The following is a 21,744-nucleotide window of genomic DNA, read 5'->3' as shown; positions in this document are numbered from 1 at the left end:
TCTTGCCATGATCTTGTGTGTCTCATCTCCCCCGCTTTTGCCAAACTGACCTCGCGGCAGCCTACACTGACACATGCAATTATTTTCAAAACAATCTCTCGTAGGTTTCTGGGGCATTGGTTAAAGTCCTCGCTCATCTGGAAGAAGGTGAGGTGAAATGGGGTTTAACGTCGCGTCCAAGATTATTGCACTTATATAGCGACGTGCATGCACGTGTGTGTGTTTGTGTGGCTGCTTGTACGAGTCCGGACTGAAGCCGATTTATAGTGCTAGCCCACTGAGATACCATGCCGCAGTTTAACATGCATACCCCACTCAGACACAGTATACTGACTCCGAGCCGACCAGTCCTTGTTTTAGCCCCTTAATGCCGAGCGCCAGACAGGGTAACAACAAGTACCATCTTTTAACGTCTCTTGGTATGACGCGGCCGGGGATCGAAACCCGGACCTTCCGCTCTCCGGGCGGACGCTCTACCACTAGACCACGGAGGCGGTCCTTTTCGGGTTCGATTCCTAACATACATACAGTGTGTAAAACCCATTCGAGGTGTCCGATCCATAATGTTTCCCGGATCTGTCAACACGAATGGGGGTACTGGGGTCTATTCCAACAGCAGACATTACATGCCCGACTCCCCACCCCATTTCTAAGACAGACACAGAACTACATTGGAATCCTCATCGGGATCTGCAGAATGAGCGTTTGACAATAACCATCTATATAGTGTTTAGTTTAGCGTCAGCTCTTATTTACTGAACCAGTGAGTTTGTCCTTTGAAGTAGAAGATTCAAGTTATGCACACCCAAACCCTCCCTTGTAGCGTCCTTGGTGTTTTGTTTACAAAAAACCCAACTCGATATACATATAAACATCAGTGTATTTCAACATTGACATAAAATACACAAGGGAAGCACAAACAATAACATGTGCCATTGAGTATTTGGTAAGTTTTGCACAGCCAACATAAAGAGTTAGTAATATAATCAACAATAACAAAAATTGTCCTTGCCATACATCCTTACATGGAAGACTCACATGGAAGACACACACACACACACACACACACACACACACACACACACACACACACACACACACACACACACACACACACACACAGTCTACGCTTTAGCACCGTTGCCTTACACTTTAGGCCTATGTTCACGACGTGTGTATACAAGTATTTGTTCTTTTGGTATGTCATTTGTCGCCCCTTTCCGTAACCATCACGAGTGACAACAAACGACCTGGTATTGCATTGCTGGTAGAAAATACTCATGGCTGGTAGGTATGAATTCTGATACCCCAAAACAAACTTAGATCGGTTGATTCCTTGAAAGTGTAGGACGGCTCTGCATCCGAGACGTTTCGTCAGGGACTAGGGAGGCAGAAAGGTTCACATTCTCTCAAACCACTCTTCTTGAAACAATATCCACACTTACTTTAAGCACCGTTAATACAGTGGTGGTAGTTTATTTTGATATAACACTGTCAGCACCAATACGTTATTAGGATTGTTCCTCTGAACACAATACTTGATAACCAAGTCGACGGATGCAACGTCATCAATCAAATCTCGTCTTGAAATGGGCATGTGTGCCCGCACCAATACGTCTGCTGCAACACATTTGAGTCTCAATTCAACGTTCAAATATCCCCGTATTTCATGACGTCACTTCCTCCTCGATGACCTTCAGAGGCTGGTATAACTTCTGAGCACGGAGCTCCATGAGATGTTCCATCACCTTGCTACCGAGACGGGTCAGTTTGGCGGGAACCTGTATAACCTTCTGATCCACACCATCCTGGAACACCTAGAGTTGCACAAAATACAACATCATCTCAAGGTTTAGCAACATGTGTATTTATAAAGCATGATAATATAACGTAACTATTACCTCGTGCTAAGCTTAAACTGCCTTACTTTAACACGGGGAACTCTGAACGATAGTTACGGGATTAACGACTGAATTCTTACAATCTAGACCATCTGTTAGCGATTCCAGAATGTTCTTTTGTTCAGGTTTCAAATTTTTAATCGAGAATTTGTCAAAATATGTTTCAAAGCGTTGTCGCCAACTTGAAAATAATGCCGTAAAGCACGAGAAAGCTGCCTTCTGATTGGTCATTCCATTGGTCGGTCAAAGTTCGCGCAAGGTCGGTCTGACGTGACCCGTAATGGGATGTCCTCAGATCTTTGTTTAGCGGTAGCGAGAACTAAAGTCTGATTTTGATGAGATTGACGGTAAATGTCACATTTCGTAATCCATTGACCAATATCTTTTTAAAGAAAACCACCTATTCACCTGTCTCGGGATTCAGAAAAATAAACCAAAAACTCATTTCAGTCATTTTTCCATCCACGACTGTCCTTTAGTGACAATTCAAAATCGTGGGATCCCGTTATGTTGGTTTCCCACCAAACCCAATACTGCTAAACGCCCGTGTTAAACAATAAACAACCAAGATAACTAACGCTGCAGTCATCAATTCATCATTACTTAACACTCACACACAAACACAATGTCATGTTAACACCACGCACCCATATTTACAACTTGAAGATCTGGGTCAGAATTGGTCGTCAGTAACCCACGCTTGCCGTAAAAGGTGACTATGCTTGTCGTAAGAGGCGACTAACGGGATCAGTCTCGCTGACTTGGTTTGATGCATGTCATCGTATCCCAATTTCGTGGATCGATGCTCATGATGTCAATCAGTGGATTGCCTGGTCCAGACTCAATTATTTATAGACCGCCGTCATATAGCTGAAATATTGCTGAGTGTGGCGTTAAACAACAAACAAACAAACAAACAAACAAACACTTACCTGTTCCATTCTGGACACCAAGAACCCCAGCGACTTCACCATCTGATACAGCCTCGGACTGCAAGACGTCTGGTCCACCAGCACAGCAGTATATTCGATCACATGGTGGACCTAAAACGCAGGAATAAGTTTAATTTGTTAAAACTGAGGTAATAGTTTTCCCACCTGAACCAACCCTTTTTGCGATAGATTTTTTTCCACATTTGTTATTATTGATTGATTGTTTAGAATAAAGCTTCTTTTGCACTTCTAATTTCGCCAATGTCACAAACACAAGTTTTCAGCTCTCAAGCAATTCAGTTTCGGAAAAGATGATTCTTAAACATATTGTACATTGTACTTCAGTAAAATGATCCTGTCTACCTCGAAAATAAGGTTGAGTGCCCAGTCAAGCAAATGACTTCCTCCTCTCATGTCCGTGTCCTCCAACATCCGGGACAATTCCTCCAAGTCATGTGACTTCCGCTCTGACAGAGGCTGATATTTCGAGCGTGAGGACTGAGCTCTCCGATGTCTGAAGGCCAGTACCTGAAAAAACACATATGATTAGTCTACCTTGTTTTAGAAACCTCAATGCTTTGAAAGATCAGTGCCTAACCAAATATACTGAGAAGATCAAAGGTGGTATACCATCAGAGCACTCAGCAATGTTCGAGTTATATGACGGCGGTCTGTAAATCGGTCTGGACCAGACAATCCAGAGACATCATGAGCATCGATCAACGCAATTGGGATACAATGACTTGCATCAACCAAATCAGCGAGCCTGACCAGCCGATCCCGTTAGTCGCCTCTTACGATAAGCATAGTCGCCTTTGAGGCAAGTATGGTTTGCTGAAGACCTATTCTACCCTGGATCTTCACAGGTCTCTTTCCTTCATGTTTTTGGCAACTAGATGGGTGATGGAATATTGCTTATCATATTGTTTTGTTGAGGCAGGATGGGATACAACTACATTTGGATACAGATGGTTACATGTACATCAAATGTTGGTATTAACCGTTGAGTGAGTAGGGCAACACCGCTTTAAGCAGTATTTCATTAATATCACGGCGAGGGACACCAGAAATGGGCTTCACACATTGTACCTATGTCGGGAATCGAACCTGGGTCTTCTGCGCGATGAGCGAACGCTTTAACCACAAGGCTACCTGACCGCCCCTAATGTGAGAACAAAGCAAACCGCTTTGGTTAAACCTACGACCGAATAAAAAATCATCGGAGCGAATCGATGCTCATGATATCAATCTCTGTATTGTCTTGTCCAGACTTGATTATTTACAGACCACCGTGTAGCTGAAATATTGCTGAGTGCGGCGTTAAACAACAAAACAAACAACATCTTACCTTCAGTTTCCGCTTCATCTTAGTCACGTGACGTGCCATGCCATATCCCTGCGCCACCTGTTGGTTCCGCCTGCTTCTCAGGGCCAACAAGTAGGCTGGGCTCCTGGACTCGGGACGCTCAGAAATGGTCTCAAAATACGCCTCCTGCATTAGCTGCAAATGAAAACAAAAGCACATTTTCTAAGAGAGCAGTCTATGATAGCGTTGTCACAGACTTAAAAAACAACATCTGTAAGATAGTATAAGTTGTTAAAATAATCAAGCTCCTTCCCAGCGCGTGACACCTTCGTTACACTCTCGGTAACATCGCTGCCACCAGTGTGGGCGCGGCCATTACAAGAATCTTGAAATTTGCCTTCTAACCCCATATGAAGTAACGTTTATACTTTTGTTTATGTCTTTGGGAATGCCATCATATTTCATTTTGAAAAGGTTTACCACTGACCATGTTTTCCAGATGAATTTACTTTGTTGTTTTAAAAATCAGATTGGTTCGAGACTAACGGAAAATCAACCAATTTCTCCCTTACATTCTTACTATATCAATTAAAGATGATAGTTTTAATGAAATAGAAATTCAAATTGAAAAACAAAGAAAGTAATTTATCAGCGGTAAGTGTTTTCGGTGTCACGACAGTCGTCACTTGTTTGTAAACATAACGGTCATTCGGTTCAACTCCAAGCATGGTTGGGGCCACCTATCACAGTGGGGAGTTTTGACTGGTGGCAGCGATAGTATAGAGAGCTCCGCGAACGGACTATCGCTGTGAGGAGCTTGTAAAATAATCTGAAAGGGGAGATAACTAGATGAGCCAGTGTTTAGTGCATATTGGAGTTAACTCCCTTGATGTCACCCTTCATGTGCATGGTGACAGTATTCTACCTCTATTACAGGGATTCGTAACAAAATGGGTCCTAAAAGATACAACTGGTTGACCGACCACACATCTGGAATGGGGAAGAGGAGGATTTTCGGCCCCAAGTCTGCATAAATGTCAATAAAAAAATCCAAAATTGGAATAAAATTATATTCCCAATTCATCTAAATATATGAATGCAATGTTATTATACCTCTTGAAAATATGAAATATTTTTTCTCAACTTGCCAGCAGGCGAAATATGAAGTGGTGTTAACTCCCTCCCTCACTCCCTCTACCATGATTAAGGGCCCTACCTTGGAGTCCTCATCATCTTTCTTGGAGTAACAATCTCTGTTGATGTGGTTGTCCCACGGTTCTAAGCACTGCCAGCAGAAACTGTAGTCACATCTACAGACCATGTTGGGACAGCCTCCGTTCTTCTGGATGAAATGTTTGCACTTTGGACACCGTTTACCTTTCACTTGAGGACCCGCACTTGGTAACCATGACACCAATTTGTAATCATCTGTAAAAATATGTGAAGTACAGGTAAATAAAACAATAGAAAACAGTGGTGTACCCATGAATTGGAAGTCTGAACTTATGAATAATCATAACAGCTAACTTACGTGAGTATGAGCAGGTGGCGATTGCGTTATAAGCAACATTCGGGGCGGTCTACCTAGTGGTTAAAGCGTTAGCTCGTCACGCCGAAGACCCAGGTTCGATTCCTGACATGGGCACAATGCGTGAAGCCCATTTCTGGTGCCCCCACCGTGATATTGCTGGAATATTGCTAAAGGCGGCGTAAAACCATACTCACTCACTCACTATAAGCAGCATTCACAAATATTTCAGCTTTATTACGATGAACAGTAAGATAACTGGATCTGGATCGGGCAAACCTTTGGTTGGTAACATAAGCATTGACCTCCCTTATCCTCAGCGTACAACACACAGACGGCACATTTTGACCACAGTGGTAGAAACCAACAGTTCTAGTCAACTAGTCCTTATAATGATTACATATAGCAAAACCTTTAAAATTGGCAAATTTCTACTAGTCCTTATGATACCTTAACTTTAAGGCAGTTTGGCAAGGACTACAGGACTAGTGTCAATTTCTAACGCTGGACCACCCGATCCTTACAGGGACTTCATTTCATTCATAATAATCTGTCTATTTACAGCGACCAAAGTAGAAGTTTGGCGAGTGACCAATACGTACTAAAATGTTTCATGTCTGAAGTGTATCTTGCCAGGTTGGAGCAGGCGGCCGGCCAGTGTGGATGACTGTGGCAGTGGACACAGAAGGTGGCGCCACAGCTGCACTGGACACATCCGGTTTCAGCGCCACCTGTAAGAGACAGATACGTCATATAGATCTAAATCAGGGCAGTGGCATATTAGTGTGATCAGAGCATAGACCATGTGTCTGTATCAGTTCAGAAGTACAGTATTGGGATGTGAAATTGTAATTTATCAATGGTAAATAGTCTTCTGGAATATATGCATCTTCCCGAGGCAAGGGAGTTAACTGACTTAAAAAGTCCAGTTTCCACCCTTGTCGAACTAGGCTGGAATTCCTGGGCTCGATCGTAGCGCCACCAGTGGTAATTATGAGTTATGTCCCTTTGAGCCTCTCCTATGGACCAATCCCATCCCATCACTTGCATTTGTTTCAAACAAAATGGCGGCGCCCAGTCAAAAAGATCTGATCGATAATCAAGATCTATATTGTGATAAAACGGGTCTAACATCGCGAAGTGCATCAGATCACGCGAGCACTTTGAATAAAACATGAAAAGGTTTTGAAAATATCTGTTGACAACGAGTTGGTGGTGCACATGATTTGCAAATTATGCAATCGACAGAAATCTGCACGACAGTTTACGAACCGGATTTCGATGCGCATTTTGATTGGACTATGCATAGACTAGTTAGTTCGGCCAAAATGTAACTCCATAATACCAGCCTAGTTCGGCAAGGGTGGAAACTGGACTTTTGTAAATGACGGACTACTCCCGACACCAGTTAACAGCTGAACTGACTACTATCCCAATGTAATGAACCACTTGTCCCCAACCCAACGAAATGTGGATTAGTTGGATTACAGTTATAGTGTCTACACCTGACTTCACATCAGTGGTATAAATACTGTGCAGTTTTGTGTGCAATATTTCAAAAGTAATATAGTCATTACTTACATTAAATACAAAGTGGGTGTAATTAACCTACATTGTCTCATTGGTTTTAACAAGTATTTAAACTATAACTTTAAACTTTAACTGTAATTGTCTTATTGGGTTAATAAAGTGCAGTGACGGGAACCTCAAGTTCTGATTAAAATAATGAAAAGGTATGACTTTCCACAACCAAATACCTTCTTTAAAAACAGAAACATATGTAGTGATGGGTGTTAAATAGTCATGAGGCTACGGATGGGACGCCAGAAACCTATGATCGAGGGTTCGAATCCCGGTTCGACCGATTATGTTTCTAGGTTTGTCAGCACCATACCTGTGCTCGTGGGTTTCACCAACTGGTAAACGTCTAAGATATGCATCACTTTGGGCTTTCCTCCCCCATTAAGCTGACACCGTGATATACGTTTAAACAAACTCACTCATTAACACTAACGAGGCATGCAATTTCATTCTTTAATCAGAACTTGAGATTCCGCAGATCACCTCGACGTGCATTGTTTCAATGCTAAATATTGTGTAATGGCATAAGATGTTCTCATTATATACTGTGTACTTGACCAGAGACCATATACCGATATATGGTCTCTGACTTGACGAACATAGTTTTGACAGTAAGCGTATTGTAATTAACACGGATATTAATTGTACGGTTATCGTTATGGTTACCTACCTTTTGGAACGGATACAATGCGAGTGCATCCGGGTCTCGGGCACCATGACTTGGACCCGGATGACTCAACCTCCACATCGTCCAGGCGGGACATGTACACCTTCAGTTGGCGCATGCTCATAACGGATGTCATCGTGCCGACATCCAGGCGGACGTTACAGGCGAATTCCTAAAGTACAAAAGAAATACCATTGAAACATACATTTCTGAAAGTATATACACTTTTTAAATGGAATACGAATAAGTTGGAATAACACGATTTTAAATCGTCTTTCCTGGTAGACATATTTCTGTAGCAGTTAGAATTTTATTTGAGAGCACACATAATTATGTAATAAGACTTTGATACACAGGTAGACTGGAAATAATCTTTCATTTTTCCCCAAAAATATAATTTAGAATTAAATTCGCTCTTATATTTCCTTGAACGCTTACATCCTTACATCTTCAGGCTCCTGGATGCTACATAATATCTTAAACTGTTGCAAATATGTAAGAACAAAGTGAACTTCGAATAACTTGGGATTCCAGATCGAAAACAAAATTGGTACCGTATTCGGCGTAATAAAATTAGAAATAGGGGGTTCTTATTAGAATAAATTTTTAGTGGAAAGATCGTAAATTTCGTGGTTTACGTCGAATACGGTATATGGGTTTAGGAAATCAAGATTGCTGCCACCTCAAAAACACCATCAGTTTTTGTTTTAGATAAAAAAAATAATAGAATTATTTGTTCAAATGTAGGGAATCGAACTCAATTTTTTTTGCATTGTTTGGACGCCTCTACTCGACTACCGGTAGATCATGAAATGAGACATACTGGGCATGTCATGTGGATAGAGCCGCTCTCAAGGCTGGCTGTCACGTGACCCTTCCAACAGGTATGACAGAACCAATGTCCGCACTTGGCGAGTGCCATTCCTCTAGCGTTTCGTGAGGACATGTCTATGACGTCATAGCAAACATTGCAGCAGTCAGGGACATCGGCAACCTTGGAAACCTGATAATGATATAGAAACAAACAACGTATGAATTATCAGTTTAATAACATTTAAGTAATGTCAACATGTCCGTATACAGTAGAAATGCATTCTTTTCTTATATTTTTTTTGACGAAATACTATGTTTATTGCGCATGTAAAATTGTTATTTCACTGTTATGAAATAATTCGTGACCTATAATTAAAATTGACAGTTTCGGGTCACACGTGAAAATAAAACAAATATGTCAAGTAGTCTCTGCATTTACACTCTTCGTGGCAAGGTAAAGAGAGCTAATAATCAGAATCCTTTATTCTGTTCACACTCTGAAACAGCTTTGGCGAGTTTGCAAAACACATAGTATCCAATCTCATTAAAATCAGACCTCAGTTCTCGCTACCGCTAAACAAAGCTTAGCGGTAGCGAGAACTGAGATCTGATTTTAATGAGATTGCATGCTATCTGATGTTCAACGTACCGGTTCCTCACTCGACGGGATGGCAGGGAATGTGGAAGGGAGATAACTCTCAGTCTTGGGCCAGCTCAGGAGATAACTCAAAGTAGGGAACGTGGGGCTTGGTCGTTCGACACTGAAGGGTTTGAGTCTCGTGCTGTGAACAAATATAATGGTACTTTATAAGAAATTGTTAGAGAGAAAAGGAAAACAAAAAAGTTATTATTCTGAAGAATGTTGAATAACCTGCAGTTCCCTCTACCGTTGTGTCCCCCTCCGTTCAAAATGTCAACTCGTACACATAACATAACAACTTTTCCATTCATGGGAATATCCATTGTCGTGTACCGTATTGACATGTAATAGGCTATTCCCGATTTTGAGTTATAATGCAATTCATCGTTCTCAGTTGAAGCCAAGCGGACTTAATTAATTACAAGTATAGACGCCCATATAATTTTATGTATGTCTATGTGCATCCGAACACTGAAGCATATATTTTATATTCGGTAATAATTATGTAAGCAAAAGTATATGTTTGTTATTAATGTCACTGTATGTTTGTATTGAATGCGCAACAAGCTTGTTCCAAGACTACCTTGTGCTGGTGTGCTTTTGGAGCAGATCGCACATGCAGTCGACCAGAGCCGAGGGGGACCAGTTTTCCGTCTCCTGGGCTGCCCCCATCCACAGGGGCTTGTTCAGATCTGCATCAGTCTCCAGCCGGAAGCTGCAGCATACAAGACAAGAATATTTGAATTGTGTAGTCATGTCTGAACTTTTATCTTTTTGTCATTTAAAATAACGATAGCAGATCGCCGTGTTATCTGTAGTTTGAGCCCAGCAGAGATTCGATATACGACCACATAATTATATAGCTTCTGTGTTGAGCCTGCCGTCCCTGTTTGCCCGCTGGGAATGCATAACTTAAAAAATCAGTAAACAAATATTTATGAAAGATATCAAATTCATTCATTCATATGAATAAGACGCGGGAAGATCCGGAATAGAATAGGTCTTCAGCAACGCTTGCCGTAAAAGACGACTATGCTTGTCGGCAGAGCCGACTAATAGGATCGGGTGGTCAGGCTCGCTGACTTGATTGATGCATGTCATCGTATCCCAATTGTGTGGATCGATGCTCATGATGTCAATCACTGGATTGTCCGGTCCAGACTCGATTATTTACAGACCGATGTCCTATAGTTGGAATATTGCTGAGTGCGGCGTTAAACAACAAACAATCAATCATATGAATGAGAATTAGACTTTGTTCCTGTCAACAACTGCAAGTAACCATCTTGATTTTCTTAGGTAAGGCCATCGTCAATACTTCACCATCTTGTCTACACTACGTTTACTGATGGGAGAGTGGAGTACACATTCAAACCCGTGCAGTATATTGATGAAGCAAGGCTACATTCAAATGGGTAAATTAGGCTGATTATTTAGGTTTTTGGGATGCGTTTTCTATTATTTGAACCCTTACATTTCTTAGGAGATAGGTAAATACAAAAACACAAACAAGTAAATCTACTTTGGGTCAAGGCTCATGATTGCATTCCTCGATGTCCTCTTGGCGTTGGGAAACATCGGCTTTTCCCACTAATATTTGAAAACTTTTCCGCGCCTTTAAAATTTGACATTTTCAGTGGGCTATACAGGGACTTAACTCTATGTTTCCTCCTTGCACATGAGAAACACTTGGCAAAAAGGAGTTTAACACGTCTATCTAGTTGCCATGACTTTTTGTACTGATGTATAAAAAGAATGTATAAAACACAAACAAACTCACGGTGCCGCTTACCTAAATTTACCGTCATCCTTTTCTTCAAACAACAAGAAGCCAGTTGTCGTTACGTTGCGGGCAGTCTGAGAAAATGAAGTGACGAACTTCCTGCGTCGTTGTCTATCCCATTCATTCCTGGAGCGATTCTTTTTCGAATTTATATGTGGGGTCAAAAGCAAGTGGGGAACTTCGCGGATAGCAACCAACAGGAAGCGACGTGGGTGACATGCGCACTCGACGTACCGTTCACCAAAGATTGCAGTCAACGCTTCAGGTGCAACATCATCCGGTTTGAACACCACAGTAACATCATCCTCTTCTGGCACAACATTGTTCGTTTCTCCAATTACTTCAGTAGTTCCAAGACCAGAATCTGAATCTTCATCAGTGTTTGCTTCTGTGACATCTCCACCTTTCATTGCAAATTCATCCTTGTCAGTGTATATGATCTTACCCTTATGTGTCCGAGATTGCACGTTTCTGGGATTAAGAGTTCTTTTCCTCCGGGTGCAAGGTAGACTCTTCACGAAAAGTTCTTCAAACTCAACATCCTTAATGAACTTTGGATGTTCATTATTCTCATCTTCATCCTGTGACTCGGCATACGGGGGTTCAACATCATGATCTGAATCCCACGACAGAACTGGTAGTCGTTTCTTGTTTTCACTCTTTGGCTTAGACGTGGTCTTTGGTTTGCTTTCAGTGGACCAGTCCTGCCAACCTGTATTCACTGAAAAGTGTAAACACACTCAGGTGTTATATATATTTAGTTGGTTAGTTAGAATTGGTCCCCAGCAACCTATACCGCTAGTAAGAGGCGACCAAACAGATCGAGGGGTCAAACGCGGCCATTGAGCAAGGTCGAATTCAGTGTATACATATTATATGTATGTATATGTATATTATTATATTAAATTATATATTTATTTGAATGCATCATGAAATAAATGTTGAAAATAAAACTAAAGTGGAGGTAATTAAACACTAAACAGTAATATTTTGTCACATATACAGTGTATATGAATTTGAAAATAAACATTTGTTTTCTTGACGTTTTTCAATATTCTTGATCCGAAACAAATCCGAGTTGGAAACAAACTTAAAATTAGTTGAGCACATGCATTCTTCGGTGAACTGACTAATAATGCGACTGACGTCTAATAATATTAATTATCACTCTTCTGCTGTACCCGAGACTACATTGCTCGATATGTGTGAGTGATTAGTTGAATATAAAAGGAACTGTATACAGTTAATCCGCTTGTTAACTCTTATCCCTCTTCGGGCTCAGATAAGTTTATCCGTTTGCAAAATCCAGCGTGACCTCTGACGATATTGTGGCATGGCTTGTTTACATACAAATTCTCCGATGTTGTGGATCGTTGCTCATTTAAAAACCACTGGTTTGTCAGTAAGACGTCCTCGATTTTATAATGGCAGCCACTATATACATGCACAGATGTATATACGCTTCGCATAAACACATTAAATTAATCTATCGCGATGAAGCATTATTCTATGAAAAGTATTAAATTAATCAAATCCATTACAAAAACAAATAATCCATCCGTTCGATCACGCCTTTTTTCATAAAAAAGTGTGACGTAACAATTAACCGTTACCAAAATGGAGCCTACTGAACGATTGTCTATGTATTAGTGAGTGAGTTGAATTTAGTGCCGTGTTAAACAGTATTTCAGTTATGTCAGGGCGTGTCTGATTGATGTGGGAGGAAAGCCCGAAGTGATGCAGGTCTCGGACATTTATCACTTTAGTCGAGAGGGGTTAAAGTCTTTCGTGAAGTGGGACGCACAACATTTCCAAAATGGAGATACAAATAAAGTATTTTTAACAAAAAAATGAAAACAAATCCCGTAAATAAATGATTTGGTATGTTTGTGGAAAATAATACGTCAAAATGATTATTATCCGTATTTGGTAAAACCCACGGTATGGACCTAACAAACCTTTAAACATGATCAGGAAGAGCCTGGGATTCGAACCCACGGTTACCATATATATGTATTAACGGGGGTCTTACCTTCAATCGGTTTTACGTCGTTGTATTCTGCGCGTCTGCGTCTACGCCTCGTTGTCACAGGGGCCGACGACGTCCTAATCTTCCAGTGAGGTTGAACTACCTCTATCCGTATCTCGGGCGTGGCGGAAGGGATGTCACTCTCCGAGGCTTGGGGTGAGACAGACTTATCTCCCCCTGCCTTCTTTTTACGTTTACCGTTCACTATGTCTTTCGGCCTTCGTAAAAATTCATCGGCATTAAAAAAATACGAACCGCCATAGTAAGTTTTTTCACTGCTTTTGCTCCCTGTTATAGACTCGCAGTTGGCAGCCCCGTTTATCCAGAGCCTCTCTACAACATACAAGGTAAACTCTTCCTCGTTGTAAACATCACTCTCCATTTCCTTTTTTAGAGACTCGATTATTTTCCAGCGACCCTTTTTGCTCAGTGACAGATTGACATTCTGGGTGGCGGTTTTCCACGAAGAAAGACCTGTCATGTCTAGAATTGTATCGACACCGGCATCGTCGATGCCGTTGGTGTTGACAGTGAAGAGGTCGGGCAAGCGTCTCGCGCCTCCGGGATAGGGAACTTGGGTGTATTCCGTTTTCATCTCGAATATTAACAGCTTACGGCAGTGGCACGTTCACCACATCTATACCTAGTCGTGTTCTGATTCTATATGGTGAGAATATCACACACCGGGCAGTTTATAGCAGCTAACGATAATCTCCTGTAACGGTGGTGCAATGCCTATTTCACGACCAACCATCATACCAGCGTATAGCTAATGTCTATTTATAACTGGGGAATCCCCTTTTTCAGCGGTTAACCGTCTCGCACGTTGACAGGATCGACAGAGAAGAGGGATAAAAAATAGGATGTTTTCATGCTGGGGTCGAGCACTGTCAATGATTGTTTGTGAATCGTCACCTAGAACTATCGAGAATTACAAGACTATATACTTGCTCTTACTTGCGCAATATACATATAGATGGCAAATTTCGTGGACACCTCAACAGTCAAATTCATGTAAATGGCACAATACGTTTCTATGTACAAAAGGCAAGTTTGTTTTTTAGAATAATAACCCTATGCATATGTACTCAGATGTGTGTTGGGTCATTATTTCTTGCAATATATTGACATCAAGATCAAGATGTTTTATTGCAGCTACTATATGTTGACATCAGGAGCATCGCGCACGGCTTTTGCCACCACTCGCCCCTTTCCGTAACCCTTGTCCCGGAATAACACGAGTTGGTCACGAATGCGCGCAATAATGTAGCACGCGCTGACACAGAACTTGACAATCTCTCGCGAACAAGACAGTTGCAGCACGAGCCGATGTGAAACACCTCAAATCACGTGACGTAAACAACAATGGCGGTTATAACTATATTTAGCTTCCTCTGTATGTAAACGTTGTCCTGTCATGGACCTAGAATGTTGGGGACCAGATTTCTGACTGTCCCTTACTCAAGTATCAGTGTTGGTCTATGTAAACAAATATGTTTATCACATTGTCAAAGAATCAGAATAATAAGACACATCAGCAAAACCGTTGCAGCCCATCGAATATTTGACGTCCCAGGTGAAAGTGAAGGTGAGGTAGTGTTTACAAGGTATCACACGACAATTCGGGGCATATTTTCCCCAACAACTGCAATCAGTAACCTGAAAAAGTCACCAGTGATGTGTTTTTTTCACATGCTACCGTCATGCCGATGCATACACTGTGTTTTTTTTTAGCGATTCACTGTTATCAATCTTCGTCGATCACAGTGTGTTATTCTATCTGGCCATCTAGATTAAAATGTGCTGACTGTCGAAAACATCGCACTCAGTCACTCATGCAATTAACACAGACCCAGCTCTGGTTTACCATGTGTACTATCAACTGTTTAGGTATTTTAGTAGCACCAAGGCGATTGTAACTCCAATACTCCCAATTTACATAGTCTATATATATATATTGGGACCTGTTAGAAAGTCTGCAGGAGATGATTCGAATCTGATTACAAATCATTTTGTAAGTTTTAGCAGCCGCAATAGAATATGTTCGCCACAATTTTCCTTCAAGGAATCCAAGGACTAAGGACAGATTAGGGGTAACCTACCATATCCCTAACACAACTAACCCAAAGGACCGTAAATATGTTTATGTTTTATGTATATGTAAATATGTATTTTGTATACATAATGTGTAAGTAACTAAATATGTATTATGTAAATATTTATTGTGTGTACATAGTATGTAATTATGTATACATAAGGTGTAAATAACTAAAATATGTATACATATGTAAATATGTATCTTGTATACATAATGTTTATGTAATATAAGTAATAATACATAAATATTTATTGTGGATACAAAATATGTAAATATATTATATCATATCGCAGCTATTTAGTATAATTAATCATCATTACATCACATAGATTACCCCCTGACTATGGAGTTAATTTTCTGACGTACATCTATTTTAACACTGGGTCTACCACTAACTATGTAATCTATGCAGAGATGTAGAATATTGAATTTCCTATCTCTGTCTGGTTTACAAAGTAGACACAAAGTAGAGAAATAATTTCCAAGATTATGTTTGAACATGTTTTGGTCATATAGAAAATTAAGCTATTTCTCGATTGATTTAGAAAACTTGACATTAAATAAAACACAGGTCAAAAATATAATTACTAAACATGTTGTCTTAGTAGGTCAGCACAGAAGTACAGCCCCATAAATGCACTAATCACTGTATAAAAGTATATGATTTATAAATATATTGTTTTAACAGTCAGGGTGGCCTCTTGTCTGCGCGGAAATTTAATTCCCATAACTCTGTGTAGAAATTTAGTTTGGCTTGTTTTTGCACTTTTTCCCCTTTTTGTTATAAAAAAGTATTAACTTACGTGAAGAAAGACACAAATAGTAACATACATTCATTATGTTTGTATTAATGTACTTTTGAAAAATAATTAACTGTAATCTTGACTTAGAAAGGGAAAATGTTTTAAAAAAGGCCACCCTGACTGTTTCACAAAACTAACTACATTTATCAAAACCAAATACACTGTATATGCTAACACAGACTTTTTAAACAAATTTTGGACAAATTGTCATTCATTGTTTGTTTGATAACTGTTTATATGTGTGTGCTTTGTATACATATCACAATGTTGTTATTAGTTATAGAACCATGATACTTGTATATTGATATTGCAATATGCAACAGAAACATAAAGGGAGACAAAAAAAGCAAGATTTTGTGTAATTAAAAACAACCAAGGTCAAAGGTCACATTCATCATGTTCATTAATGCATGTTATCTCGGTAATCATTGTGCTAACACACGCGCACGCGCACACACACACACACACACACACACATCCATAGTTTTCATTAATTTCTGTCATGATCAAGTATTCAGAAGCTAAAACTAAGTGGAACTTGTCATCTCCAAGAACCTTATTCTTGGGAGTGCTTGGGTATTTAACGGTAATATATCAAGTATGGTAACTCCAAGCTCCAGATAACTTTTTGAGCAATTGACTCGAAGATTTCTGTTTTAATTGGGTTATTACATTTTTCATTTGGTAACTTACCTATTCATCTCTATTGTTTTTTTTGTATATAACGGTTCTAAATATAGGCTTGACTCGGAAAGTAAATTAGCTTGTAATTGAGTTTCTTAAATAAGCTCCGTTTTACGCATGCTGAAAAAACTTCATTGGGTATTTACGTGTGCTGTTTTTATAAATTTGAGTTTTACCTTTAATGCATGCGTTTCTGTACGCAAGTTAATTAAAGTAATTGGGTTTCGGATATTTTGTGGGGGCATTTTACGCAAATACGCAGCTTATCTGAAATTCTGTAACTCATGCAACGTTTCTCTTACAGTGATCGACCTAAAGTCAAAGTATCCAAATCCTAAAGAACTTGTCACAGACTTACTGAGGCCGTTGGAGAACTCGAATGATATCCTGGAACAGAGAACCAAGTTTATTCCGAAACTCAATGGGCAATACTGGAAGGCGAAGGTCAAGGTGAACTGGCCTTACGCTTTGACCTTCACTGGAGTCCACAGCTGTGTGACCCAAGCAGAAGAGAATGCATATCTCATTGCATGCGAGCTGTACAAGGTTAGTCAAGGAGAATAGGTGGCCTGTACCCCATGCTTGTTGTTAGAGTGAGGGACCTGCTTAACAGGAAAGTGATAGTGGTAATTGTATGATTTATGGATAAGTCAGTTAAGTTCTGTTAGTCTCTGTCCAGTTACAACTGGGCCTGCATATACACGAAGTAGGGCTGGGACGAGTCCAAATTTACTACCTGGGTACCCGACCCCCTATTACCTGACCCTACCCGGGTACCCACTGTAGGTCTGATTGGGAATTGTTTTACCGCAGCCCTGGCAAAAACTGTTTAGATACATAATCAAACGCTCAGATCACTGAAATTTCTTCTTTCCTCAAACATATTAGTTAATTTTTCAGTTACAGGTACCAGATATATTTTTAATTAAAATTATGAACCTGAAAACACCTTGCATCAGTGGAATTTTTGTTGCAGTCAAGTTCTATTCTTTTTTGACAGTCTGAAGCATAATTATTTTTTTCAAGAATTTTCTGGGACAATTTATTTTTTTCGATAAAATCCCAGGCTTCCACCAGAATATCAAATGGTCAGTCCCCGACAATATCACGATTTACAGGATGTCACAGGAAGAATAGTCCTGATTAACAGGGCTTCACCGAAACAGAAGTCCTGATATTTAGAAGATGAACATGTAAAGTCCAGGTCTGAATTAAGACACTATCTTGTAGGGTTGACATTCTGTACTTCACAGAGTGTTGGTCTGCTGTATGTTGATGATGACAGCATCGTCCACGCCGCCTCCCAGGCCCACGTTCTACAGCTGCTGGAACAGCTGGCCAAGAAGAACGTCTTCGGGGCAGCCGACGTGACGAGGGATGTTTACCACCTGGAGACCAGCAGGGTGGGCAGCAAGCAGGGAGATGCTGTGTGGACGTCCAGGATGACCGTTCCTTGGCCACAAAAGTTTACAGTGACTGCAACTGGACTGACAAAGCAATCCTCTGTCTACATTGCGTGTCTGATGGCTTGCACGAAACTCAAGGTGACTGCTGCTTAGCCCTTAATAGCAACATGGTGAGTGAGTGAGTATGGTTTTACGCCGCTTTTAGCAATATTCCAGCAAGATCACGGCGGGGGACACCAGAAATGGGCTTCACACATTGTACCCATGTGGGGAATCGAACCCGGGTCTTTGTCATGATGAGCGAACGTTTTAACCACTAGGCTACCAGACCACCTCAGCAACATGATGAAAGTAGGATATTTGGTGCATCTTGTCAAATGACATGTGACCTGTGTGAATGAGTTAATGTCGCATCAGCATTATTTCAGCCATACAGCGACGAGAACAAGTTTTAATAGCTACAAGCGTGTCATATAAATACATCAAAGTTATACTTTAAAGCGAATTTGTCCAATCTCATTAAAATCGGACCTTAGTTTTCGCTACCGCAAAACAAAGATCTGAAGACATCCCATTAGGGGTCACGTCAGAACGACTTTTCATCCGACCAATCAGAGCGTCGCTTACCTGATTATGAAAGTGACAGTCGGAATGTGATTTCTAATCATGCAACCTCGAAATGGGGTATTCCGAACGATAGTTACGGGTTTAACGACTGATTCCTTACAACCTAGACCATCTATTAGCCATTCCAGAATGTTGTTTTTGTTCAGGTTTCAAATTGGTAATCGAGACTTTGTCAAAATATGTTTCGAAGCGTAGTCGCCAATTTGAAATTAGTGCCGTAAAGAACGAGAAAGCTGCCTTCTGATTGGTCATTCTATTGGTCGGTCAAAATTCGCGCTAGGTCGGTCTGACGTGACCCGTAATGGGATGTCCTCAGATCTTAGTTTAGCGGTAGCGAGAACTAAGATCTGATTTTATTGAGATTGGAATTTGTCAAACATATTTTAGCATAACAATACCAAATACAACTGTTTGAAACATGGTCTTTAAGCCACCAGCAACCAAAGCTAGGCCACATAGGTGAGCATCATGGGGACTTACTACCATTATAAGGATTGGTGGACTAATAATGTATGTTTCTACTGCTGCTGAGAGACCTGAGAGAGTGGTGCTGTCACAAGTGACAGGGATAGAAATTAGCACTAGCCCACTCTTCCCAGCCATTTTCTCTAATGTTACAGGTATCCTTAGGGCTGGTAGAATTTTGAACATTTTTGGATGTTACTCCATGTTATCACTTTTCAGACTGGTAGGTTTTCTACGTTAATTTCTTTCTCCAGGTAAAAATGTCAATGATATGTACATGTTATTGGACAAGAGAAGTCAGATTTTCTATTCATAGTGTTTTTTGAAAAGAAGCTTGTGACAGCACAGCACCCAGCATCTCACTGTCACATAGATGGTAATTCCAACCCAATATGTATCAGTTCTACCAGTAACTGGGGGCGGTCGGGTAGCCCAGTGGTTAAAGCGTTCGCTCTTCACGCCGAAGACCCGGGTTCGATTCCCGACGTGGGTACAATGTGTGAAGCCCATTTCTGGAGTCCCCCGCCGTGATATTGCTGGATTATTGCTAAAAGTGGCGTAAAACCATATTCACTCACTCTACCAGTAACTGATTAACACAGATAGTCTGTTGATGATGATGATGATGATGTTGATGATGTTGGAGTTTTGATGAGTGCTTCCAGAGCTGCTGATTTCACACTCGATAGTCTGTCATGAGTTCTGTGAAGTACGATTGACAACTGTATTGATCAATAGCATGAGGTCAAACTTGCCACAAGGTATTTCTATATTTAGCAAGAAAAATGATTTCCTTATGAATCACTCCGGTATAGAGTAGTATATACAAGGGCTAAGGCGAGTCCAGATTCACTTCTCGGGTACCGAACCCCCTATTACCCGAGTTCAGTACAAAATGGGAATTGAATTGAAAAAGTATTTAGACACATGCATAAAACCATCTGGTGATACATACACTGAAGTTGACTGATGCTTTATCTTTACTCAAACACATGAAAGTCAAAAGGAATTGCTGCATAGTGAGAAAGAAATGCAAACATTAATGGCTGGTAGTGTATCCATGGAGTTTTAGTGAATTTTTGTCATTAAACACTATATAACGTGACTACCACAGGTCCTACTCAGTACTCACGACAAGGGCGGATCCAGCATTTTGAAAAGGGAGAAGGTCCAAAATATCAAAGTCCTCGCTCAGTCAGTTTTACTGCCAAAAACATACATTTACATTTTGTTGTTTAACGCCACACTAAGCAATATTTCAGCTATATGACGGCTGTCTGTAAATAATCGTGCCCGTACCAGACAATCCAGTGATTAATATCATGAGCATCGATCCACGCAATCGGGATCGATGACATGCATCAACCAAGTCAGTGAGCCTGACCACCTGATCCCGTTAGTCGCCTTTTACGACAAGCATAGTCGCCTTTTATGGCAAGTACAGGTTGCTGAAGACCTATTCTACCCTGGAATCTTCACGGGGCGGTTTTCAAAAGGGGGACCTCCTAGACCAATCCCCCTCCCCCTCCCTTCTGGATCCGCCTATGTACTCGTCTCGAATGCAAGAGTTACCCGTCCCAGCCTTAGTACATTCAACAAAGGATTGGAGAGGTCTAGCATTTCATGATTTTATTTCAGCTTCTCCATCTCATGACCACAAAAAATAACCTACTCGAAAACATCCACCCGAAGTACTCCCCTCTTCCGCCTACACGTGTAAGAGTCGAAGACTTTGATCCCCACTACCAGATCTACGTGGACGCCTCGCTGATCGGCTTTGGAGCGTATCTCCTCACGAAGACCGACAACAGAGTACGATGGATGTCTGAATCGTGGACAGATCACTTCAACACAGCTCTTCCATGGGGAGACCGAAAACATTTTGATTCTTCTTTCTACGAGTTCTATGCCCTCCTGACAGCGTGTTACACCTGGAAACACAAGTTTGTCGATCAACGAGTACTGTGCTGGACAGACAATCTCCAGGCCGCCACACTGGTCAACTGCCGACTGACCGGTTTACCTCTGATTCTACACGGTCAGTACGGCAAGTTGTTCCAGGTGATGGTGAGCATGTGTCAGACGTACAACATCCGTCTCAAGGGATCCCACGTCTACCGTGTTGATAATGTCGCTGCAGACCTTCTCTCCAAGGTCCAGATTGAAAAGTTCAAAAAAGTTTTCCCAGAAGCGGAGGTGAAATCGAAGAAAACAAAGAAACTGCATTTCTTGAAGCCCATTGTGCCAAATGTTACTGTTCCCGCCAAGGACAAATCTTGATGTCAGTTGAATTATAATACTTTGTTATGTATGCTTTGTATACAGTTGTTAAACATTAAGGGAGAGAATGAAATATGTTTTCTTGTTTATACCAGAAATAAATGGTCAGCAAAAAAACTCTTTTCCCACCATCAGCTTTTTCCAGCATTGGTCCTGTGTGTACTCTGTGTGACAGTGTTCGCGTCATAGTATTAAGGTGAG

General features: G+C 40.8%; 2 protein-coding genes across 2 annotated transcripts; one reads left to right on the top strand and one right to left on the bottom strand.

Annotated features, from left to right (window-relative positions):
* Nucleotides 1–1,100: 1,100 nt before the first annotated feature.
* On the bottom strand, nt 1,101–13,836 carry LOC139445251 (uncharacterized). Its single transcript, XM_071226391.1, has 12 exons — nt 13,184–13,836; nt 11,161–11,872; nt 9,952–10,083; nt 9,378–9,510; nt 8,739–8,918; nt 7,919–8,087; nt 6,270–6,398; nt 5,356–5,567; nt 4,182–4,334; nt 3,197–3,361; nt 2,834–2,944; nt 1,101–1,817 (listed from the first exon to the last, which is right to left on the bottom strand). Exons 1-12 carry the CDS (start codon nt 13,773–13,775, stop codon nt 1,668–1,670), a joined length of 2,838 nt encoding a protein of 945 aa, XP_071082492.1. The 5' UTR covers nt 13,776–13,836; the 3' UTR covers nt 1,101–1,667.
* A 728-nt stretch (nt 13,837–14,564) lies between these two features.
* LOC139445250 (uncharacterized) lies at nt 14,565–21,601 on the top strand. The gene is made up of 4 exons (XM_071226390.1): nt 14,565–14,768; nt 17,070–17,311; nt 18,019–18,309; nt 20,902–21,601. Exons 1-4 carry the CDS (start codon nt 14,609–14,611, stop codon nt 21,541–21,543), a joined length of 1,335 nt encoding a protein of 444 aa, XP_071082491.1. The 5' UTR covers nt 14,565–14,608; the 3' UTR covers nt 21,544–21,601.
* The last annotated feature ends 143 nt before the right edge of the window (nt 21,602–21,744 follow it).

Source organism: Haliotis cracherodii, unplaced genomic scaffold, assembly GCF_022045235.1.
Source record: "Haliotis cracherodii isolate W230 unplaced genomic scaffold, xgHalCrac1.p SCAF_6, whole genome shotgun sequence".
NCBI classification, from domain to species: domain Eukaryota; kingdom Metazoa; phylum Mollusca; class Gastropoda; order Lepetellida; family Haliotidae; genus Haliotis; species Haliotis cracherodii.
The sequence above is the reverse complement of the archived record's forward strand: the minus strand, read 5'-3'. Positions and strand labels throughout refer to the sequence as shown.